This window comes from Podarcis raffonei, chromosome 12 (assembly GCF_027172205.1).
Source record: "Podarcis raffonei isolate rPodRaf1 chromosome 12, rPodRaf1.pri, whole genome shotgun sequence".
NCBI lineage: Eukaryota > Metazoa > Chordata > Lepidosauria > Squamata > Lacertidae > Podarcis > Podarcis raffonei.
In genome coordinates, this window is record NC_070613.1 from 26,846,203 (window position 1) to 26,871,787 (window position 25,585).

The 25,585-nt window shown below is 38.4% G+C and overlaps 1 protein-coding gene across 10 annotated transcripts in view; it reads left to right on the forward strand.

The window, feature by feature from the left end:
• The window catches only part of AKAP9 (A-kinase anchoring protein 9), a 119,614-nt gene that overhangs the window by 79,658 nt on the left and 14,371 nt on the right, over positions 1-25,585 (forward strand). For 8 of the 10 annotated variants that reach the window (XM_053359312.1, XM_053359313.1, XM_053359317.1 and 5 more), the window contains 15 exons: positions 1,649-1,861; positions 3,562-3,600; positions 5,083-5,315; positions 6,477-6,596; positions 8,448-8,624; positions 8,727-8,831; positions 9,811-9,963; positions 10,185-10,364; positions 18,801-19,871; positions 21,213-21,359; positions 21,653-22,114; positions 22,998-23,055; positions 23,206-23,327; positions 23,861-24,052; positions 25,123-25,311. In XM_053359312.1, coding sequence (XP_053215287.1) covers positions 1,649-1,861; positions 3,562-3,600; positions 5,083-5,315; positions 6,477-6,596; positions 8,448-8,624; positions 8,727-8,831; positions 9,811-9,963; positions 10,185-10,364; positions 18,801-19,871; positions 21,213-21,359; positions 21,653-22,114; positions 22,998-23,055; positions 23,206-23,327; positions 23,861-24,052; positions 25,123-25,311 — 3,461 coding nt within the window. The remainder of the gene's footprint in view (positions 1-1,648; positions 1,862-3,561; positions 3,601-5,082; positions 5,316-6,476; positions 6,597-8,447; positions 8,625-8,726; positions 8,832-9,810; positions 9,964-10,184; positions 10,365-18,800; positions 19,872-21,212; positions 21,360-21,652; positions 22,115-22,997; positions 23,056-23,205; positions 23,328-23,860; positions 24,053-25,122; positions 25,312-25,585) is intronic. The other 2 variants (XM_053359316.1, XM_053359323.1) reach the window with 2 other exon arrangements.

The following is a 25,585-nucleotide window of genomic DNA, read 5'->3' on the forward strand; positions in this document are numbered from 1 at the left end:
AGAGAGAGAGAAGCAAAGGTTGATTTGAGTTGGGGATCAGCTTTTTAAAAGGAAAATATCCATCAGACTAGTATAGCTCCTTGGACATAACTAAAGTATTCCTTTGAATCCTAACCAAGTACAGGAATTCAAATTCTCTCATGTTTACAAGAAATCTAACTCAGGACAGTAGAAAATTCAGTGGGACTAAAGTGTGGGAAAGGGCAAATAATGCTGCAAAGTACTTGGAATGTTTAGCTCTTGTGTTGGTGAAGAGGCAATAAAGTTCTTTAGGTTTGTGTTCCCTCAAAATACCAAGGCTTGCCAAACATGCTTTTTTATGCATAACATTCTAAATGGGCTTTCATCTGAGTTAGGTTTTGGTGTGGTACATTATCTACATGTCCATAAATCTTCACGTTATCATTTTAAGGGACTGCTGGCATTGTAGTCTCATAATTCAGGTTTGTTCAACTATGAAACAACCAACTTAACATGTGAAGACTTGTTGAAGTACCTTTTTATTGATGCATCTAATCTGGGAGCTCATAAATCAACAAATCTTATGGTGGGGAAAATTCAGTGGTTCAAAAAACCCCACATGGGCCTAATTTGCAGTAGTGATGCATTAAACTGTGGTGGGTGACTAATTTCTGGTTAATTATATTTTCCTAAGAATTATAATAGATTCAGTATGAGCATATTGTTAATTATTGTCCCTTTTGAGAACATTGCATTTATCATAACTACACGGGCCTGAGTCACACGTTATACTAAAGAAACCTTGCCCTCACATGGTAGTTTGGAGCGGAACAGTGACCACTGTTCAGTGAAATGCTAAGCCAGGAATTGTGATTTGTTGCTCCCGCCAGGGGGGATGTGAAGTGGGAGCCATCTGTGCATTCTTGTGTGAATGCAGCCATTGTGTTTGCAATAGGCATTGTAAGGTGTTTGAGACAAAGCCCATTTTGTTGTGTACAATATGCAAAACCTTTGAAATAATTAATTAAAGGCATTGACTAGTTTTTTAATTCTGTTAAAACAGCTGGAAAATTAAACGTGTATTTTTTAAAAAAATTATGAATAGTTAACAAGTGGGTTAGTAGAATTCATACCAATTTAAGACCTACCTATTTTTATGTCTATGAAGTTTTAATACATAATTTCAGGAAGAAATTATTAGTAAAAATTCACCCCCAAACACTTTACAGATAAATGAACACCTTGAAGCAACTTTTATTAGTATGTAATTATGCCCACTAACATAGTAGGGTCCTTTGGAATTTATTGAATTTAAGATCTTTAGGCCTGTTCAGATGGTGTGTTGAATCCCATCATCACCTATGAATGTGTGAACATGACAGTCAGATACACACATGCACATATTTCACTCAGACATGCATGTAGACATACAGTCATGTTGCCACCCCATGAAGAAGCTGTCTCATAAAATTAATTAAATATATGGCACTTTGGGAATGTGAAACTGAAATTGAAGGCAAAAAATATTCTAGGTTCAATTACATAGGATAAAGCTCTTCCACTTATTTCAACAGCTGTTGACATTCTGGTCAGAGTTGTCAACATGTTTTATAAAACTTTTCTTTTCTTTGAAATATATGCTTGCAAATCACTGTGGTTAATTTCAGTATTTTTCTTGTTCCTAAAGATCTTATTGATGGCTATGCAGATGAAAAATCACTTCTGGAAGAGCAAATCCAGGAAAAAACAGATGCAATAGACCATCTTGAGCAAGAGCTACTCTGTACAGGTAACAAATTACAGGAACTAGAGGCTGAGAGACAGCAGCTTCAAGAAGAAAAGGAGTTACTCTTCAGACAAAAGGATGCTATGAAAGCTGATGCAGGACCAGTAGAACAACGTATGTATTCCCCTCAGTCTTCCAAAGATCTTATTTGGTTTTACCACTTACTATTTAGTAGATTTTTCACGTCACTTTTGTAAAACTGGTTGGGAGCGTATGTTTTCCTATCAGGTCAGCTGACTTCTGTTGCAACAGTACCTTACCTTCTCGCAAAAGGTTTTGAGAAACATGAAAAATCCACCAGTTTGCCTTAAGCAGAGAACAAGGGCACCATGCTAAGATGCCTGTAGAAATAATTTTTTTGGTGGGACTAAATCCATCTTGAAACACATACACACATATCAATAGATGCCACCTTCCCACTGAGAGAACAATCCAAACTCTTACTATCGCAAGTGGATGTTTCAGTTAAGAGATCATATCAGCTTTCAGTCTCTTTAACAACCCAACTCCTCACCCCAAAGGATTCATGTACCTTTTCTTAGTAACATTTCCAAAAGGATGAAGGCATTTACAATCAGATAGGGAAGCTGAATTGAATCTTCCCCAAGTGAAAACACATGGGTTTATGGTTAGGCCCACTAACATACATAAGGAATATTGGGGTGCAATCATGGAATCATATAATTGTATAGTTGCAAAAAACCCCAAGAGTAATCTAGTCCAACCCAATCAAAATGTTGTTTCAGCTAAAATATATTAGTTATGTTTTCAGCTGCGTCTTCCTTCAAGATGCTCAGAACAACATTTTACCTTTTAAATTCTGTGAAATAGGGTAGCCTAAATTATTGTATTTACCCAAGGCCACCTAGTGAACTGAGATGGGCTTTCCTTTACCTAAACCCAACTTTGTAACTATAACACCACAATGTTTATGAGCCTTAATGCTTTTGTCCAAAAAATAGAATATTTAAATGTAACTGGAGAAATACGTATAGGTATTGAAGAGTGCTCCAATTCACTAGATGATTGCTAGAAACTGATGAGTAGGAAGATTGTGTATAAGTTGATTTTTATATAAAAATACTCATACTGTCTTTTTTTTCCCCACAAAGAAACTGCTCAGGAAGCAAAACCCCTAATTTTTTAAATTTTGTATTCTGTTGTGCCTTCCTTTTTGCTGGATAGCTTCTAAAAAGAAGACACAAAGCTTGTTTAATGTGCTTAAGTGTTTGTTCAACTAATATTTGCCTTCATAAAGCAAATTAATGTTTTAATCCTCTTTTCCCCCAGTAAGAGACATCTTATTGAAACAGTGTTTATTGTAAAGAGTACATTGACATGCTAAAGGTGTTAACTTAAGAATATCGTCTCTATTCTATAAGGAGCATGTGAAGTTTTAGATTTTTTAAAAAAAATGCCGAAGAAGCAATAATGATCAAAAGAGGTAGTTGTGAGTTAATTACGTTTGAATAAAAGTATCATGTAAAATTATTAAGATTAGGACTCTTTTGCAATAATCTAGTAATCAGTACATTTAATAGCAGGTATATTACCTGAGCTTTTCAGTGGAATATCTATAGTGTGTTCATGAAACTTTGTGGAAAAATAAATGGATATTCCACATTAAAATAGTAGAAAAACACTTAACTATCGTACTTAACAGATTAATGACACATTTCTTACATCATCAGGCATTTTCACTGAACTCAGCATTCTGTCTTCAACTTCATTTTTCTGATACAGTATTACACCTTAAGAAAGCTATAGATGGCATGTGAATTACTTTGCTTCTTGTTTTTTTTCTGTTCTCCTAGGCCTAGTAGATGCTGCAGTCGATGCAGCTTCCCAAGCAGGTGTGTTTGTATATTGCATGGCCAATCTTTCATTGGGTGGCAGATTTAACAGCTACTGACACTTGCTAATCATGGTCTCTCTTTGGGCTTTCAGCTTACTGACATTAACTTTTACTGGGCTGCAGCTTTGATACTGTGTTTCATACTCACAACTTTCTTTTTAACAGTTGCTCACAATTTCTAAGTGCAATACATTAGTAAAGTGAAGCAGATTCATTTAAGAACCATCATCTTAGTCGATTAGTTTGCGAGCACAGGTAGTAGTAATACTTTGCTTTTAAAACTGCAAATACATTGGTTGATAATACTTTTGCCAAATATGACTTCTGTATTGACATACGATGTTTAAGCAAGCAAGCATGATGTAAGATGATGGTCCCCAAATATTCTGTATTGTGTAATGCAAAATGGCCACTATCTGGTGACTTTTTCCCCCTTTTTCTTTCATTTATATGATAAAAGATCCTTATCCATAAATCCATTACTCTGCAGTATTCCTCATTTAAAAAATCAACAAGCATTTTGTGATTGCAGTATCTGTATCTGTTATACTGGTGAATCACATTATAAAGCGTTTATCCTGATATTATTTTTGGCTATACAAAATGTTAGAAAATGTGTGCATGATGAGCCCAATTCAGTGGGAGTTGACTAAGCATATCCCCTCTGTGTATTGGAAGCCTTAGCTCTGCTGGGAAGAGATCACAATGCCCCTCCTGTTCACGTTAATGTAGCCCAAATCCCAGAAGGAGTGTTGCCGACACAGAAAGCATCAGTGTCACCAGATAGTCCAATATGGCCTCCAACATCCAATGTGACTGGAGTGGCATTGGAAGGCAATCTGTTCCAGTAGCCCCATGCCACTGTAGGCCGTAAATATGCTAGCATTTTCCCACATCGTGAAAAGCATTTTTAAAAAAATGAAGGGCAGGGGACGGGGGAAGTAAGGTGTTTAAACACAACACCGATGACAGAAAATCTCTGTTGCAGGTAAGAAATTTCCTTCGCTGTCCTTTCTATAACTCATCAGGTGAAGGTCTATAGTGTTTTCACATTTAAACGTTGTATGTGCCATTTCATGGACCATTTTTTTTGTTAACTTGGATCAGTCCTACTGGATGAGAAGACAGTTGGGTTTTAATGCCATCATACATTTTCCCCAGTACTGAATGAAATATATGCAGTTATGATTTGTTACGGTGACCCATGTACATGATTAATCCTTAAAATTGGTGTGTCCTAAAGTAAACTGAGAGTGTTTCAGCTTTCATTCTGGGGTTTTGTATGACTTTTTTGTGATATCTTCCTTCCATACCTCCCTCTTTTTATTGAGAGATACCACATAATTCTGGTAAAACCCAAACCTATTTCCATCCTTTATTATACTATAGCATGAATACATTGTTTTGGGAGTGAATTTTTTCTGATAGGCTGAGTTAACTATTCCTATCCGAAACAACAACTGATGCCTTTATAAAACAGAGTTGCTGGCGGAAACAGAAAAGCTCATGAAGGAAAAAATAGAGGTGCAGCGGCAAGCAGAAAAAGAATATGACTACCTTCAAAAGCAGGTGAAGGCACTGGAAACTGATGTAGAGGAGCAGGTCAGCCGATATTTGGAACTGGAGCATGAAAAAAATGCAGAACTGATGGATCTAAGGCGACAAAACCAAGCTCTGGAGAAACAGCTTGAGAAAACAAAAAAATTTCTAGATGTAAGTAAGAGATGGGTTGCAAATCCTGCTAGCCATATATGACAGAATTTTTTAAAAGTGGGAGAGAGACAAAAAGGCCATACTCTAATTTAGTTAATACTGCACATTAAAAAAGCTTTCTGTGCGTTTTTACATTTTGATGCAGATTACTTTTTTAAAAAAAATGCACATAAAAAATGTAGGTGTTCTTAAAAGGAATGAAGAACAATGTTGATCACAATTTCAGAATTTAAAATTTGTTAAATGCAGACTTGATAATAATAAAAAATTATTTCGGACCTTGAAAAATACTTTAGGAAAGCATATAGCCACACCCTGACATCTTATGAAACAATGTGTGAGATAAGATGGTTATATTTTAGAGATGTATTTTTCCAGACATGATGAGTAATAGAGAATCATTAGTCATAGTACAGTGGAACCTTGGGTTGCGGACATAATCTGTGACGGAAGCACGCCCGCAACCTGCATCCTGCATCCTGCATCCTGAAGTGTTCTGGTACTTCCGGGTTTCCCACAGTCCGTAACCCAAAAACACGTAACCTGAAGCGTCCATAACATGAGGTATGACTGTATTCTATAGAGATGGCCCCAAGCATTTGTGTATTTCTTAAGGTGGCCCATTTGAGTTGATATCTAAAGAGTACAAGCAAGCACATTAAGCTCTGTGCCAGAAAAAGAATTGCCAGTGCTTTGTCAAGCATCTACAATATTTAGGTTCTGCCTTGGCTGTCTGCAATGGCACTATACTGTATATAAAAATGTATTGCTATCAGCCCTGCCACAAATGTATATAGACAATAAGGCATGTGCCAAATATCTACCTGCTTTCTTGGGCTCAGTGCTTGTCACATTTTCATAGTCATAAAGAAGATAAGCCATCTGACTACAGTACTTTGATAAAACATCAGTGGTTATGTTCCAACTAGAAAGTTGATTTTCTGTGGGCTTCTGCTATTTACTGGTAACAGATGTTTTAATATGTGTGTGTGTGTGTGTGTGTGTGTGTTATTGATAAAAGTAGAAGCATTGTGGTATTATTACATTCATTTTGGAAATCTTGTTTAGTTTTAAGTAAAATTGAAAACAAGATACCATGAGTTAATTTTGAAGTTCATTTGAACATGTTTGCCATAAGAAATATAATGGTTACATTTTCAGGAACAGGCGATTGATAGGGAGCATGAGAGAGATGTTTTCCAGCAAGAGATTGTGAAACTGGAGCAGCAGCTTAAGATTCCCCAGAGGTTTCAGCCAGTCAATGAACACCAAAACAGAGAGGTAAGATACAGGTTTGTTGGTTTGTTTTACCATAAATACATAAACTGAAATGTTGAAAATGTACAAAAATATAGTCCTCTGTTTGGACAACTGTTCAAGGTTTCATAATCCTTTGTTTATGACCATGGACAAGTGTCATGACTGCATGTTCCTCTGTCACCCTTCCTATTTCCCAATTGCATGCCAGCTTTGGCACAAAGATCTGGTCTCGCAGTAAGCCAGAGTACTTTGTTATAGTCAAACTGAGGAATTCTGTCTTAATGTCAGTTAACAAACCAGAAAAATAAGATTTGAATTAAGCTAAAGGCTGCAATCCTTCACATATTTACTTCGAACAAATAAGGTCTATTGCATGCAATTGGGCTACACATTATTATAACCACTTATTCGTAGAATTAATAGCCAAAACCACAGTTTTTTTCCAGGTGTGGTTTTTAGTTCATTTATTTCCTAATGATAGTCCCAATGCAGTCAGTCAACACACTTTTCAAAATCAAAGTGAGTTCCAAAGGCCGTATGCCAAGTGGGTTGGAGCAGAGGCTCTGTGGGATTCACTGGGAAGATTGAATAGATGATTTGTATTTACTGAACAGGGATAATGAAAGGGAAAACTTAGAATTTTGTAAATTTGCTATTTATTATTAATACAGAAAGATGTGCATCTTTTGTGGTTATCTTTCTTTCTTGAATTAGGGCAGTGTTTTTTCCATGTGGCAGGCATAGCTGACATAGTTTTAATTTGTGACACATTCCAGGGGTGAAGCGTATTCACCTTTTTCAATAAAAACAAAACATTCTGAAGCATGTTTAAAGACTTTTATTGAAGCATAAGCTTTTGTGAACTAGAGCCCACTTTGTCAGGTTCACAGCTAACACCACAGAGAGACTGATAAAAGTGGGGGAAGTGCAAACCGTGGACCCAAAGGGCTATGGGTACAACTGCAGCACAAACATCCTGGTGCTTGCCAGATGTTTTGCACTACAGCTGCCACTAGCCCCAGCAATGGGACTAATCTACAGAGTTATAGCAGTATCTTGGCAAAGGTGGTTCTACGATGTTTCTGTGCAAATCTCAAATTCGTATAAAATAATCACAGCAACCATATCATATTAGGAAGTAATCGTGGTTTTGCACTCCAGTGTTCTTTCCTCCCTGCAACTCTGTCTGTCTGTCTGTCTTTTTATATGTTTATCCATACATCAGTCTCTAATCTGGAAGAAGTTGCGGATAACCCTTCATTCATCAGATGAAATAGTCCGGCTGTGAAAGCTGAAATAATCTTTTAAGAGATCAACAACTCACTCTTGGGTTTTGTTTAATTTGTGTTTGTGAAACAACATCCTTTTTAATTTGGCAGGGTTGAGCTTCTGCGTAATTTCTGTCTGTTGTACATGCAGTTTGAACTGGTAGCTGTCCACCCACTGGGGAGTGTTTTGTTAATTGGTTTTCACTTGCTATCTTTCTTTGGCCAATTACTACTACTTTCTCAGTGAGGTCTTTCTGGCTGCCTCATAACTGAACATTCCATTTCAGTATGCGTGGCGGCCAACATCCTCTCCTTTCCTCTCAATGTGCTTTCTCTTGAGTCTTCCATCTTACTTGCCTTTATTCTCTTGGCTTCTGGTTACTAAGTAGCTCCTTGTACCTAAATACTTCAGAGACTGAAAGCTTTCTTCTTACTTCCTGCCTCTTTTTCTCCTACACAATTTAACTCGGTTAACGTTACAGTAAATTTGTGCTTGAACTTATGACCTACATTAGCATACATCTTCTGGAGCCTTCATCAAACGAGTTCTTCATCCTTAATATTTCAAGAGGTTTGAAATATCGTTCCTGCCTATTGTCACCAGGTTGAGCAGTTAACAAATCACCTCAAAGAAAAAACAGACAAATGCAGTGAGCTTTTGCTCTCTAAGGAGCAACTTCAGAGAGATGTGCAAGAACGGAACGAAGAAATTGAGAAATTAGAGTGCAGAATCAGAGAACTGGAACAAGCTTTAATGATCAGTGCAGACAGTTTGCAAAAGGTATTTTTTTGTGGACAATGTTTTTATATATTATCAACAAGAACATTCAGTTGTTTAATTGTGAATTAAAGAGATGTGATAGCTAATATCCTTACTTTCAAGGTGGAGGAAAGGAAGCAGTTTGGCTCTACAACAATAAGGGGAGAATTGCCCCTTGAAGCACAGTTACAGGCTGAGCAAGAAGCTGTAGACAGGAAAGAAAAAGAGGTAGAGTATCCCTTTCAATTATGCAGATAAGTTAATATTTCATATAATTCATTTCAATCCAACTTCACAGGATGCAGAGTGTGCAGAGGGTCAGAATAGTCACATGGCTCCCTTGTATGAGCCTGGCTTTCTTCTGCGGGCCAGACATGTGGCCTAGATGAAACTGTCCCCCCTGAGTGGAGGTAAGAGGAGCAAAGAGAGCCACATACCACATTCATGGCAAATGTATATGCGACCACATAGCTTGGGAGCCGCAAGGCAAAGGCAGGGCCATTGTATGGTATGGCTGCTTCTGCTTAGATATAAGCCAGCTCAAATCTTGCTTAGCTCGCTGTGGAGGGGAATGATGTCTGGAAGAGGCCAACACATGCCCTTTTCCAGACCCTGTGACACAACTTCTGGTCTCCCCATACCCAGCCACCTGGTCAGTTTGGATACTTTTAGCCTTGGAGATCACAGTTGCCTCTTAAAAAACCTGAGTCATCTGCAGGTTATCCAGCTTCATCACCAGACTTGATGGGTGTTTAGTATTACTATTGAGCCCACTGCAATGTTCTCTAGCCACAGGGTGCTATCACCATCCTGATATAATTGTGGGTGCCCATTTAAAATCTCAGGGTGCTGAATGACTGTGCCCTCAGCCACAGACAGATAGCCCCACCAGCTCTTGTAGGTCCTTTGTCACCTTCCTGAAGGAACAACGTCTCTGGAATAATCTTCAGGATGTGTGTAGCCATTGTATATCTAGTGCTATATTGAGAATGAGGGAATAGAAGAAATGAGCTAGCATCCATCCATAATTTTCCACGTTCACTGTAAAATTGAGTATTTTTTAAAAAGACTTTAAAATTAGAAGTTAAATACAAACATTTGTTTCTGAAAATAAGTACGGTCGTAAGATTGCAGAACAGTTTTTATTTTTATGGTTTTTGTTTGTTTAAAATATATTATCCCTTTGCCACTTACCTTGGGTATATAGATCATAAATCTTGAAGAACAATTAGAGCAGTTTCGTGAGGAACTAGAAAACAAAAATGAAGAAGTACAACAGTTGCACATGCAATTAGAAATCCAGCACAAAGAGTCCACTACAAGACAACAAGAACTTGAGCAAGAGAATAAATTTTTCAAGGTAATTATCTGGAAAGGAAATCCGGTATTTCCCACCCATCTTCTTCTCTTGAATGAACACATCTGCAAATCATGAGGTTTTAAAACTTTTAATACATAACATCCTGGTTTCTTCTTTTTTAAAAAGAATATATTAATATATATCTGTATATTCATCTTATAAATGGAAAAGAATGAGAGAAACACAAGTTACATTATTTGCCGCTGTTTTTTTGTCTGTAGGAGGATATGGAAAAAATGGGACTAGCTATCCAGAAACCTGAAGATACTTCTATAAAGGGTCATCATGCAGTTGCTGGAAAATTTGTGCAGATCATACAGGAAAAGGAACAGGAAATAAATGAACTTCATGAACAAATTTCAAAACTGCAACAGCAACTTGAAATTACAACAGATAACAAAGTACATGGTTTTTGGAATCTTTTGTGGGAACTTCTCTTTTCATTGTGAGATGTAAAATCAAGACTTCCATATAAGCCAAATAGTTTAAGGTGTTAGAACGTGGGTTAGGCCACACTGCATTTAGAAACCCATGTCCTGATTTTCAAAATACAGTTCTCATGAATTCTGCTTTCTCTTGATATATTTATTGAAATATTAATTTCTGTGTAGTGGTAGATAATTGTGCAATTTTAGTCTCAATTCCTCTGTAGGATAACTGGAGCAATATAAACGTAGATAATCTGAGTAGTGATTATCAGGATGCTAATGAAATGTATCATCTCCAGTATAAGTATTTATACAATGGGTTGTACTCTAATGCCATCTGCTGGATTTTGCCTAATTTCTGCCAGAGGTTTGCAGAAAAAATACGTTTCATAACTGAAATTGTGATTCTAGAAAGTTGCTGAATTCTTCTTGCAAACTTAGGATAGAGTGTCAGTGTGTGTTTTACAGCAAAGCACAAAAGGCAGACCAGTTTTTAATAGTTTTCAGAGTGCTGATGCCAGTTACTGTGAAACAAAGTGCTTCGAAAAGCAAATTCTAGTGAGTCATAATATTTCTCTGTTCCAAGTTATAATAGTATTCCTGCTATTTTCTTTTTTTTAAAAGATATTTATTAGAGTTTTACAAAATGAAAAAAGAAAAAAGAAAGAATACAAGTAAAAAATAGTTCCATCCTTCCATCACATTCTTTCATTTGCCTAATTCCCGGACCTCCTCAAACCTCCCTTTTTGTATTCCAATTTAATTTGTTAGTTCAGCAAATCCTTTCCCTCTTTACTTATCCTAATCTTTAATCTTAAAATAATGTAACATTAGATTTTTGTCTATTAATAGTCCAATTTTTTCATACTCCTTATAGCATTATAGCTAAAAACCACATAACTTTTCATCCAACATCATTCTAACATTCATTAATTTTACAATATTTCTGTAAGTAGTCTTTAAATTTCTTCCAATCTTCTTCCACCGACTCTTCTCCCTGGTCTCGGATTCTGCCGGTCATTTCTGCCAATTCCATATAGTCCATCACCTTCAACTGCCATTCTTCCAAGGTGGGTAAATCTTGGGTCTTCCAATACTTTGCGATAAATATTCTTGCTGCTGTCGTAGCATACATAAAGAAAGTTCTATCCTTCTTTGGCAGAGGAGAAAGGCCTCTGGTTTCTTCAGGAAGGTATATTTAAATACCTTTTTCATTTCATTATATATCATCTCCCAGAAAACCTTAATCCTTGGGCACGTCCACCAAAGGTGAAAGAATGTACCTTCTGTTTCTTTACATTTCCAACATTTGTTATCGGGCAAATGATAAATTTTTGCCAGCTTGACTGGGGTCATGTACCACCTGTATATCATTTTCATGATATTCTCTCTTAAAGCATTGCATGCCGTAAACTTCATACCTGTGGTCCATAACTGTTCCCAGTCAGCAAACATAATATTATGTCCAACATCTTGTGCCCACTTAATCATAGCAGATTTCACCGTTTCATCCTGTGTATTCCATTTCAACAGCAAGTTATACATCCTTGACAAAATCTTAGTTTGGGGCTCTAATAGTTCTGTTTCCAATTTTGATTTTTCCACCTGGAATCCAATTTTTTTGTCCTGATTATATGCCTCCATTATTTGATAATAATGAAGCCAATCTCGCACTTTATTCTTTAGTTTTTCATAACTCTGCAATTTCAATTTGTCTCCTGCTTGTTCCAAAATTTCCCAATATTTCGGCCATTTGGCCTCCATATTGAGTCTTTTCAAAGCCTTTGCTTCCATTCGTGACAGCCACCTTGGGGTTTTACTTTCAAGTAAATCTTTATATCTTATCCAGACATTAAATAGTGCTTTCCTGACAATATGATTTTTAAATGCTTTATGTGCTTTGACCTTATCATACCACAAATATGCATGCCAACCAAATACATTGTTAAAGCCTTCCAAATCCAAAATGTCTGTGTTCTCAAGGAGTAGCCATTCTTTCAACCAGCAGAAAGCTGCTGATTCATAATACAGTTTAAAATCTGGCAGGGCAAATCCACCTCTTTCCTTTACATCCGTTAATATTTTAAATTTTATTCTAGGCTTCTTGCCCTGCCAGACATATCTTGAAATATCTCTCTGCCACTTCTTGAAACAGTCCACAATTTGCAATGCCTGGGGAAAAAAACAACATTCTAGGCAATACATTCATTTTTATAGCAGCGATACGGCCCAGCAATGAAAGTTTCAAATTTGACCGTATTTCTAGATCTTTTTTCACTTCACTCCAGCATTTTTCATAGTTATCTTTAAATAAATTCCCATTTTTTGCTGTCATATTGATCCCCAAGTATTTAACTTTCTTAACCACTGTTAAACCTGTCATATTCTGAAACCTCTCTCTCTCAATTTGTGTTAAATTTTTCTCTAAAACCTTGGTTTTTGACTTGTTCAGTTTAAACCCTGCGACCTGACCAAATTCTTGAATCAGTTCTAAAACCCTTTTAGTACTAGATTCTGGCTCCTGTAACGTCAGTACTAAATCATCTGCAAATGCTCTCAGTTTGTACTGTTTGGTTCCGACCTGTATACCTTTAACCAACTGGTCCCTTCTAATCATGTTCAGCAAAACCTCCAGAACCGATATAAAAAGCAATGGGGAAATTGGGCAACCTTGTTGTGTCCCTTTTTCTATTTTAAATTCTTCCGTCACCACATTGTTTACAATTAATTTAGCCTTTTGTTCTGAATATATTGCACTTATACCGTTTTCAAAACCTTGGCCTACCCCCATACCCTGTAAATTCTTTTTCATAAAAGTCCAAGAAATGTTGTCAAAGGCTTTCTCCGCATCCACAAATATTAAAACTGCCTTAGTATTTATATTCACTTGCAGTTTCTCTATAATATTAATTATGTTTCTCACATTGTCAGAAAGGTGTCTTCCTGGGAGAAAACCTGCTTGGTCTTTATGTATCTCTTCCACTAACACTCTTTTTAGTCTTTTAGCCAAAATATCTGCAAAAATTTTGTAATCCACATTAAGCAGTGATATGGGACGGTAGTTCTTAAGCTGCGTCTTTTCAGTCTCTGTTTTCGGTACAAGGGTGATAAATGCTTCTTTCCACGATTCTGGTGCCTTTTCCCCCTCCATTATTTCATTACAGACTTCTTTCAAAGGTTGTACTAGCCATTCCTTTAAGGATCTGTAGTATCTAGAAGTCAGTCCATCCGGTCCTGGAGATTTACCCAATTGCATATTCTGAATGGCACCTTCTATCTCCTGTTCAGTTATTTTATAGCTCAACATTAGTTTATTTTCTTGAGAGATTTTTTGTAATCCATTTTTCTTCAAAAATCGGTCTACATCGATTTCTCTCTGTGGCCCTTGTGTATATAATTGTTTGAAGTACCTCTGGAAGCAGTTTCTGATCTCAGCTGGGTTCTGTATGTTCCTTCCTTCCACTTCTAAATTTGTGATTGTATTCAGTTTTTGTCTTTTTTTCATTTGCCAAGCCAACAGTTTCCCACATTTATTAGCCGACTCAAATGTCTTTTGTCTCATTTGTTTAATTTTCCATTCAATCTCTTGGTTCATCATTTTCATAAGTTGCACTTGATATAACTTTATTTCTCTCAAAATCTCCTGCGACTTGGGTTTTGCTCTCAATTTTTTTCCACCTTCCTTTATTTTCTCCAAAATTTTTTCCTTCTTCTCATTCTGGATTCTCTTTTTTAGTGCGTTCTGTTGTATCAGGAACCCTCTCATAACTGCCTTGCTGGCGTCCCAGATTACTCTTTTTTCCACATTGGTGTTCATATTTATCTCAAAGTAGTCTCTCAAGGTTTTTTGGGCCTTCTTTAACACTTCTTCATCTCTAAATAAGGTGTCATTCATCCTCCATCTGAAGGAACCAGTTGATATTAGTTTCATCTCCATCTTGACAGCATTATGGTCGGAGCAGGTTTTTGGGCAGATTTCCACTTTTCTAGTCTTTGGTGCCATTCCTCTAGTTACCCATATTTGGTCAATTCTAGTCCATGTCATTTTGGCTTCAGAAAAGAAGGTTCCCTCCTTAGCCAAGGGGTTCTTTATTCTCCAAATATCAACTAAATCCAAGTTGTCTGTCATCTCAAAAAAAGTTTTCGGTAGTCTACCATCCTTGGTGACTACCTGTCTTTGTGCCTTGTCTATATGTGTAGGTACCACTCCATTCATATCTCCCAGCAAAATTACATTGTAATCCAAATAGTCCATCAGGGTCTCGTGCAACTTTTTATAGAAATCAGACTTCCCCTCATTTGGTGCATAAACACCTACTATCAAAAATTTTTCTCCCTGTATTTGAATTTCAACTGCCACAAATCTTCCTTGGTCATCTTTAAATATAAATTTCGGTTGTAATCTCTCTTTTGCGTAAATCACAACTCTTTTTTTTACCTTGTCCGATGAAATAAACTCCTGACCAAGTCTTTTATTAATCAATAGTTTCCTGTGTAGCCTTGTTATATGGGTTTCTTGTAAACAAATCAAATCCAATTGTTCCTTTTTCAATAAGTGAAACACAGATCTCCTTTTCTGAGGGGAGTTCAAACCGTTACAATTCCAACTTAATAGTTGCAGAGCCATGATGTAGTTGCTATGCTTCTCCTCCAACTGCACCCAGTGCCTGTTCCTGTTCTGTTGGTGGTATCACCTTCTTCAAGCGGTCTTTTAATTCAGGAGGTAGATCTGGTATATCCAGAGTTTCACTTACAAGTGTTCTTAACTCTCGTTCAGCTTTCTTCTGCAAGTCTTCTCCGTGGTCTCTCCAGAATTTAACTTTGTCGTCCTCTGATCTTATTTTTATCTTCTTGCCTTTGTAACTAAAAGACAGGCCTTGGGGGAATTCCCACCTAAAGAAGATTCCGTTACTTCTCAGCAGTGCAGTCTCTGTAATTGGACCTAAGGTCCAAAAGATGTTTCGGAATATCCTTAAATATCTCCACTCTTGACTGGTGTATTACCAAAGTCTTCTGGAAGTGCAGACTCAAGATTTTGTCTCTCTCCTCTTTTGTCCGGAGGGTGATCAAACCGTCTCTTACTCTGTTCTTTCTCCCTCCTTTTCCGAGTCTAAAAGCACTCACTATCTTGAAACTGTCCTTCTCCAAATCTGGATTCCAAAAGTCTGCAAATTCCTGTGTAAGAAATTCAATCAAATTATCTTTCTCCAATTCAGGAACCGCCCTGACCCTTAAATTTGCTTGTTTCTCCCTCAACTCAATCATAGACAATATTGCTCTATGGTCTTGTAGTTGTTTGTATATCGGTGGTATCTTCTCTTCAACAACGGTGGCTATATAGGTTGCAATTTCTTTTGCCTCATCAGCTGTCTTTCGTATTAAAGTTGATTCCTGTAGTAATTTCTGAATAGTCTCGGTATTAGTGTTCACCTTCTGACCCAAATTATTAATGCTTGTAGTGTTTTGATTAATGCTTGTGGTGTTTTGGTCAATTTTACTCGATGCCTCAGCTACTTGTTTACTTATTTTATCCAATGATCGTCAGCAGCCATACCTTTAGGCTTAGATTGTGCCGATGGGGTTGTTATTGGCAAGCCAGCAGGGCCGGATGTCGAAGCTCTCCTTTGCAGCCCACCGTCTGTACGAAGTACTCTGCCAGACCTGGTTGCTTGTAGGGACTCTAACTTGTCTTTCCCATCTGCCATAACCCTCCAGATAAAAGTCAAGGTCAGTCACACACTCAAAGTCAGAGTCAGAGTCTGTCAAGGCCAGTCACACACTCAGAGTCAGAGTTTGTTTTGAAGTGGAAAATTCCCTTAATCCAGCTGCAGTTGCAGCAATTTCAAAGATCCTCTAGGGGGACACAATAGCAACAACAGTCAATAATATTTTAAAGTAACTTACTTTCCCCTTTCATCCCCCGGTCTCAAAAGGACAACAGTTTCTATTTCTATTTCAATTTATTGCCTGATACTTTAAAATCAGGAGAAACCAGTCAGTAATATTTTATCTTAATTGTATCTTCAGGCGCAGAGTTAGCTATTAAAAAAGAAAGTACTTTCAGCAGCAGCACGTTTCCCAATACGGCATTTTTACTGTTTGCTGGAAGCCGGTCTCAGGGATTTGAGCGGTGGATTTTAGCTGCTCTTGCTCTCTCTTTTACAGGGAAATACTGTTCAAATCCTTTCCCCCCTCCTCCCCTGTATCCAAGGGGGGAAAGCGCTTGTTTGATGTTCGGATTGTAATCCTTAAGAACGTCCTTTGAGGTTTCCGCTTACAAGTTCATTGCTTTACTTCATTTACAAGAACGGGAGGCAGACTTCCTGTTTATACCTCTCCGCGTTCGGTGCCAAATCTTTTATACAGTTCCTTTAATTCCAAAATTGACCTACTCACGGATCGTTGATTTTAGTGCCAAATTTTCAGGAAGAAGGCAGCGCTCTCCGGCAACAGCTTCGCGGCTTCACTCCACGGAAGAAGCAGACGACTCACAGCACAGCGCCACTTCCCCGCTCCGCTCCGGAGCCCAGAACTGGACTCCTTCGCCGATTGGGGGGGGCGCAAAAAGGTGCCCGCCGAGTCCCACGGTCACAGGCTTCACCCGCCTGTGATTTTTAAAGGGTCCCCGCTGCGCCGTAGCGGTAAAGACCCAGTTTCCGTGGAGCCAGTCCCCTCCGAGTTAGAGGGAATCAGCCATTTTCCGATGGCGCCACCCCAGAAGTCCCAAAACTCTATTCTTGAAGTTGTTATAAATCAATCACTGTCATCTATTCAAAACCAATATTTCAGCTATTCTACATTGGTCTTTTGAACTCATTCTATTTATACTCCTCTTTCTGTTTCTGACTTTGAATTCCTAGCATTGAAACTCTTCCTGAGGTTTCTAAAGCACACCTTCCCCATTTAGCTACTTCTATCTTCCTCTAAATTATTTGTCTGAATAATTTGAATCTTCTTACTTGGTCTTTACACCTTCCCCTCTTTCTTAATAGATTTCTTTTAGATAAAATTCTGGAACAGTCCTTGTATGGTTGGCAACTTATCTCTTGGATCATTTTGCCTTCTTCATAATAATACACCAGTGAAATAATATGCTTTATTATTTTTATTTTTATTTCTTCTGCTACTTCATAGTGTCCTTCCCCGCCCCCTTACAAAATCTCTTACATCTGTTTTGTAAAGTCATGATTTCACAGCTTTTGAATAGTCCCCAGTTCTTTTTTTCTCTCAGTCAAATGGCTTCTAGCCACAGTGGCTACGTTCTCTCTCACTATTAGAGGCAGTATGCATCTGAATGCATGCCAGGAATCACAAGTGGAGAGAGTGCTATGGGCTTCCCATAGGCATCTGGTTGGCCACTGTGAGAACAAGATGCTGGACTAGGTGGGCTTTTGACCTAACCCAGCATTGCTTTTCTTACGTTGTTAAATGTATCCCACTTTTAAAAAAAAAAAAGATATGAGGTGTTGATTGTATGAGTTTCTCTTTTTTCCAACCATATATAGTCGTACCTTGGTTTTCGAACAGCTTAGTTCTCAAACGTTTTCGCTCCCGAACGCCGCAAAGCTGGAAGTGACTGTTCTGGTTTGCGAACTATTTTTGGAAGCCAAATGTCCCACGGGGCTTCCATGGCTTCCGATTGGCTGCAGGAGCTTCCTGCAGCCAATCAGAAGCTGTGCTTTGGTTTCCATACGTTTTGGAAGTCAAACGGACTTCTGGAATGGATTCCGTTTGACTTCCAAGGTATGACGGTACTTGGATAATATAGCAACTTCATCCGTGTAGGAAGATGTGGAAATTACCCTATGATTCTGTAACTTAGGAGACCAATCAGGATCCTTACTTATTCATTTTTTTGTTGTATGTTTGGACTGTGGAAAAGAATGTTAAGTTCTAGTGACTAGGGATATAACGGTGGTTTTGTTGAAATAACCAGCACTCTGGAGAGTTCTTTTTTGCAAATGGCAAATGGGAGTTCAGTAACTAGAATGAAGCTGAGGAGCTGAGATATAGGAATAGTTCTGGCAGAGAAAATATCAGCTGAATTAGAGTTACACAAATTACTCTATAAGCTGCTTGTATATCTGCAGACATAATTGATCAAAAAGCAGTATGAAGCGACTTGGTCCTGCATATAGTCCCTTTGAACACAGTGAATTTTATATTTTCCAGAACTTGAAACATTTAAGTGGAAAATACTATGTTTGAACAAACCAAAATTCTTAAATAACTGTCAGAAACATTTGGTTTTTAAAACTTCCATGCGAAGGTGGATTGATTGGCACTATGCAATCAATCATATATTGATAATATGAGTTGTTGTTTATGTAAGCAAGTTGTTGGAATGAATTCCAGAACTGTCTACCTCTTTTGGATAATTAAATATTTTTTATTTCTTTGACCACCTAGGTGATTGAGGGCAAAAATGAGCACATAAGGGAACTGGAGGCCCAAATAGAATATTTAAAGAGCGATCAGGAACGTGTGAAGCAAAACAGCGAACAGGAACTCGAGCAGCTAAATGACGTTATCGAAAAACTCCAGCAGGAGTTGGCAAATATTGAGCACAAAGTACCTCTGGACTTTTCTTTGACTCAGGAAGATGCAGATAACTTAAAATACCAGCTTGATGTCGTGTTGGCAGAAAAGGAAGCTTTGGTGAAACAAGTGGAAAATAAAGATGTAGAGGTCTCTGTCATGAAGAATGAACTTGAGGAAACAAAATTAAAGATGGGCAAGTTGGAGAAAGAAGTAGATGTATTTAAGAAAGAACATGAGAAGAAAAAGGAAGGAATACACAGAAACATGCAGATGGACAGTGGTGTGGCAGAAATACGAGGATCAAGCCAACTGAAAACTGAAAGTCAGAAGAAAACTAAAATGTTAAAAAATGAAACCCCTCTTGGCTATGAGGAGAAAAATGCCAAAGATTCTTCCAGCACAAAGTTGCAGCAGCTTCAAGAGGCTTTGGAGGAAAAGGATTCAGAGCTAAAGCAACATTGCAATCAGCTCATGGCTTTAAAAGAGCAAGCCCAGGCTGAGTCAGCGGTGCTTAAACAGAAAATAACAGAGCTGGAAGAAACGCTTGAGCAGAAAGTTGCTGCAGCCCTTGTGAGTCAAGCTCAGCTGAAAGCAGTTCTGGAGCAAAGTAAACTTCTCCAAGAAATGCAGGTGGTTTCAGGAGACGCCTTAGAAGCTATAAAAACTATTTCAGCGGAGAAAGGAAACAGCACACCTGGAGAAGATGCAGGTTCTATATTAACTTCATTATCCAACAAACTTTTGGAAATGGAGAGCCAGCTGGCAGGTGCGCAGAGCAGCCTGGAGCTAGAAAAAGCAAAGGTGGAAATTGCACAGAAGGAAGCAAAGGAGAAGGAAGAGAGACTTGCTGAACTTCATCAACTACTAGCAGAAGTAGAAGAAAAGCACAAAAAGGAGAAAGCAAAGAGTTCTAAGCAAGAAAAAACGCTTACTGCTCAGGTTTGTGTGGCCCGAAAATGGCTGCTCATTCTTCTTTTATGGAGTAGGTGACTTTTCCCAAAATATGGGTGAGGTCATGTTGGAAAACACCATATACATGACCAAAAATGTTTCTGCAATAGTTCATCAAGTCTCCTTGCACAGTGGGCAACAGATTTCTCAGTTGTAAGGAAACTTGTATCTTTTCACATTGCTTATCATGAACTATTGCCAGTTCTAGCAGATTATAATAATACTAGCTGCATAACTGTGCAAGGTAGAAAGAAGCATCAATATACTTCAGTAAATTCTAAAAGGTCATCCAGTTAAGTATTACTGTTTCTGAGGATGGGTTCCAAAGACCATGTGTGAACCTCTACCCGCCTGCTGGAAATACTTTGGTTTCCTTTTGTGTCCCAGCCACTGTAACCAGTAGCAATCTGCAGGTTGGAGGGGAATGAGCTGCTTACCTGGCTTCCCAGTACCTGGGTCTCTTGCTAGTTTCTGAGATGGGGAGGGAACAAGGCAGTGGAGAGGTTTGTGCATTGCAGGCAAGTGGTGGGAGTTCCAGACTGATGGTGCTGCATCACCTGCTATATGCCAGCTTCCCCGCTGCCCGCCAGTAGCGGGCAGTGACCCCAGCATTGGGACGCAAGATATGCAACACCACCCTGCTCTGCCCACCAACTGCTACTGCTTGTGCCCTTCAAATAACCGCTGCTGAAAATGAGTAGACATTTTCTCTTGCCGATTCAGTGAAAGTAGCTTCAGACAAGTTGTAGCACACTCAAAGAAGCACTTTGCTAGGCATGGACTCTTGGAATTGTAGCTTTAGGTTATTCCATTTAATGCCATACTCTTGTGCTCTAAGTGCTAAAGGTAATACTGGCCTGGTATGCATGATGTGGTAAGTCAGGCTTCCTCAACCTCGGCCCTCCAGATGTTTTTGGCCTACAACTCCCATTATCCCTAGCTAGCAGGACCAGTGGTCAGGGATGATGGGAATTGTAGTCTCAGAAACATCTGGAGGGCCGAGGTTGAGGAAGCCTGTGGAAAGCTATGACTCACCACGACCTGCTGAATACGCGCACACCTAACTAGGCCAATATCTGTATTATAGTACTCAGTGGCCTTTTCAAATGCTTCAGTGGACTTCTTTAATGATCCAGAGCGCTTCAGAGACACCACATCTTAGCTGCATGGTCCTGATTTCATTGGTTAGCAACCTAATGAACTACTTAAAGCTTTGTTACACAGCTTATGTCATGAGGAATCATGATATCAGGGTTCTGGTAGCAAATAGCAAAACATTCATGGGCTTATAGTCACAAAATTGGGGTTTTTTTATACATTGCTGTGCAGGTGGCTAAAGAATTGAGTGAAAACAAAGAAAGAAATATACTGTCTGATGATCCTGAACTAGAGAGAATCAGAGCTGAGTCTGTTGCTGCTAAGGAAGAGCTTAATAGCTACAGAGAAAAGGCAGAAAAACTTAATGAGCAGTTAATGGTAAGAACTGAACATTGCCATAATTATTTCATTTTTGAGCTAATGATTGCTTGTAATATTTTCATAAAAGACTGTTTGGTTGAAGAGTGGTATTCTTATTCTTATATCAATATACACGATGTTTTTCCACATAAATGTTCCCTTGTTTGTTTTTGTGAGTTATATTGTAATGGCCACTGGCTGCCAACAATAAAAATCTGACTTTTTGACAAGGCCCTAACCACTTCAGATGTTTTAAACTCGATGCTTTGAAAAAGGCATTTGAAACACCTGTAATTCTGATCCATTTCTAGGTAAAAGAAACAAGTTTACTTCGTCTCGAAGAAGATCTAAGGCAAACCAAAGATAAGCTGGCTGAGGCAGAAGAGAAAATTGAAAATTATGTGAGAAAGGAAAAGTGCATTGGAAAGTCAGAGGGTGTTTGTATCAATAGAAGTGATGCATCATGTCAGACTGACAAAGCCCTGCACATCAACAGCTGCAACCAAACTTCACAGCTCCTTGTCAAAAATGAGGAAATTCAGTTTGATTTACAGAATGGGTGTTCTGCAGAGGAAGTTGCAGAAATCATCAAAGAATTCAGTGAAAAAATTGACAAAATGCAGGAGCTACATGCTGCTGAAATAATGGATATGGAGACCCGGCATATCTCGGAATCGGAGGCACTAAAAAGAGAGCAGTTTATTGTAGTGCAGGAATTAACGGAGGAATGTAACACTTTGAAGGATGTCATAGAAGCCCTGAGAGATAAAGAGGTGTGTATTATGAATAATGTCACAACACTTCCATTTTCAATAAGAGGGTTTGCAGGATGCCTACAAGGGTGTTGCACCAGTCATAGCCTCATGGAGTTCTATCACTATCAGATAAATTTCCATAATTTCTCATCAGTCCAGGGGAATCCAGTGATATGTGGGGAAAATGTCCAACCTTTTTCTTGCGGGCTTCCATAGATGGTACAGATGATGATGTTCTTTTTGTGGCACTCGTGGCTATTAGAAGTGAGCACATATGGTGCTTCTGAAACTAGCACTCTTCAGAGGAAATAGCTGCCTTATTTAGGGTTTCCTGGGGATTAATAGGGATAAGAGGAGAGGGAGGGTATAAGGAAAGGGGTCTGGGAGGGCTTTGAAAGGGTTTATGGTAGGACTCGCCATCTGGAGGCCCTTGGGGAACGAATCTGCCCTTGTTGAGGAATACCGATTAGTTCTCCATGGGTGGGATATAAATAATAAATTATTATTATTATTATTATTATTATTATTATTATAGAAAGGTTGTGGATAGCTTATTGGGACATGAATTGGATTCCCGTAAAATGAAGTGCTAGTCAGGGTTTTAATGGAATCAACATTTTAAAGTGGGCCTCAAATAATTTTTCCTCTAACTTTCAGTGGCTGGCGTAAATTGGAATGCAGAGATGTTATAAATTGTTGAAAGCAAGCTGAATTTAAGCTGGGAAAGTTGGTTGCTTTTGTGCTGACCTTGTAGATGATAATGAAATGTGGTTGTATTTTAAAAACAACAACAACAACAACTAGTAGTTGTGCTGGTTGCTTTTGTTATTGTTTTCTGTTCATCAGTTTATTACAGTGAACAATCTTGATCTTTAGATTTATTTATTTTTTCGAATTTTAGGGGATCCCTTGCATAGCACAACCCTCATCTTCTAACGCTAGAGATGGATGCTCCAGTGGTAAGAAAACAATGTTTTTTCTCTGCATGCAGATTCAATTCCCACTATCTCCAAATATGGTTGAGAATGTCCCCTGTCTCTTGCTGCGTTTGGCAGTATTTCCCTTTCCAGAAGCCATGTTGATTTGTCCCAATGATTTGCCTGTTTTAGACTCTAGTTCAGACTGGAGCCAAGGAGCATATCTTGTACCAAGCCAAGGATCAGATGCTGTATCAGAAGGAATAGGAGATGAAGGTGAAGAATCAACAGATATTCTTCCAAAGGGAATAAAGGTAAATAAGGGGATTTTATACCAGTATAATCTGGAATCCTTGCAACAACTATTACAGAGATTAGAGGGGAGATGTAGAAACAGAAAAACATACATACTGTTTGAGGAGCCAACATTTCCTCTTGGTTATAGCCATTGCTCTGGGCCAGTTTGAGCATAATGAGGAGAAAATTATAATCTTTCACTTCCATTTTTAAATAAATCACAATTCCCCCTTATTTCCAAATTTGAGGTGTTTTTTTAAAAAATATGGTTTCAAAGCAAGTCATAAACTCAAAGAGTAGGGCAAAATGAGGGTCTTTGGGTTATTGAAAAGTGATCGCTTCCAATCTCTTCTTTACAGCCATGAAGGTAGGGAGAGAGTGTTCAAGCCCAAGGCACGTGCAAGTTTGAGCACATAGGGGGACAGTGGCTCCCCATTGTCTTTGGACTGCCCCTTTATCTTTGCATGGCTGATTTGATCTGATGTGCTCAGAATGGTAAACAGCAAACAGCATGATTTTATAACAGCTTTTGTCTTTTTTTTTTTAACAGGGATTGCTAAGAGCTATTCATCGGGAAGGTGAACAGATTATCTCTCTCTCAGAATCTCCTTATAAGGAAAGTAACGTACATTCCCTTAAACAAGGCCCAGAATTTTGGCTAGAAGAACGTAAGGCTTTCTTGGGCACTGTTTCATCTTTGAAGGATGTAATTGCAAAGATGCAGATTCACAGGGACACTGAGGTAATTATAACCACAAAACTGCTTAGTCTTCATGGTTTGGACTAGATGCCTTTTTCTTTACGTAGGTTAATGTGAAATATTCGTTGTGCATTCTTTGATAGAAGAGGGCTGTGAAGGGCGAAAAATTGACTGTAAGTAAATTTAAGATCCTTGCTAAATCGTATGCAAGTGATTTTTTAAGTTTGGCCATTGCAAGCAGAGATAAGAAAGTACTGATCTAATTCTTGCCATATGTAAATCAATCCTATACAGGTCAACTTAGTAGTGAATCTCATTGTGTTCAGTGGGACTTACTCCTAGGAAGGTGTATATAGAATTACAGCCCAAGTCATGCAAGCTCCAGAGAGCTTGTACACACTCAGCAGGACCTCTGATTTTTCTGCTTTGAACAGTAACCTACCAAAATCACAAGCAGCTTTTCAAATACCTTTGATTCAAAAGCGGCTTTGAAGGCAGAAGAGCCAAGACCAAAATAACAAAAAATAAAGACTAGCCAGTCATATACAAAAGCAATCAAACTGAGAATGTGGTCATATTCTTTGTTACAGTTTTGGTTGGATTTAATTATTATTTTAATTAAGCAAAGGGCAAAAGGGTCAAGAATGACAGTGTTTAATGCAGAATCCAGCACAATAGTACTCCTAAAATGAACGGGAGGTTGCAATACGGCTCACCTTCCCTGGCCCTCTAAGCAAAACTAAACCCAACAACAACTATATTGAGAGTTTACTCAGCTTCTCAGTTGTTTACAAAAACTGGACCTAGCACTCACACATATTATTGGAGGCGTCAGGCCCCAGTTGTCACACTTAACACACTGAAGTGCAGTTGTCTCCAGATTCCAAATGTTCTGCTACAACATTTACCACAAGCTTTACTCCATTCACCACCACAGCTAGCCCAGAATCCGTTCCAGCAATTTGGGCCACCTCAAAACATATATGCAGCTTCTTTGAGTATTGCTGATGACCACAATAGTATGCATAAGTTAAAAGCCAGATCAATGAAAGTTAACAACAAAAAAGTTTGACGTGATGATATGACTACTTAATTGCATTCATGCCTTGTAGTTTTATGCAGGATCTGAATCTTCTGAAGGTGTCTCAGATTGGCGAGCTGAACTTCTGTATGCTGTTCAACAAGTGTTTCAAAAAGAAAAGGATGTTCTTCTAGCAGCATTTCAAATGGAATTGGCTGAAATGGGCATTAGAGATGTAATGGAGATCGTGGATCAGTTGGAAAAGAGACTTCAAGAACAGGTAAGACTTACTCATGTATGGCAAAAATTGTGATTTTCTCTTGACAAACTTTTAAATTACTACAGAAGCTCTTCACATTGCGGTTTTAAATCCTAGCAATTGTCTTGCCTGTTGCTCCACAGTCTTGCCTGTCAATCCAATGTCCAAAAGCATATCGGGGGAACAATTTATATACTGCTTCATCTGAAAATGCCTTCCATGTTGCTAAGGTTGTTCCCAGAGAGTCAACTTTCAACTTTCTCCAAAATTGTAGTTTATAAACTTTTTCCATCTT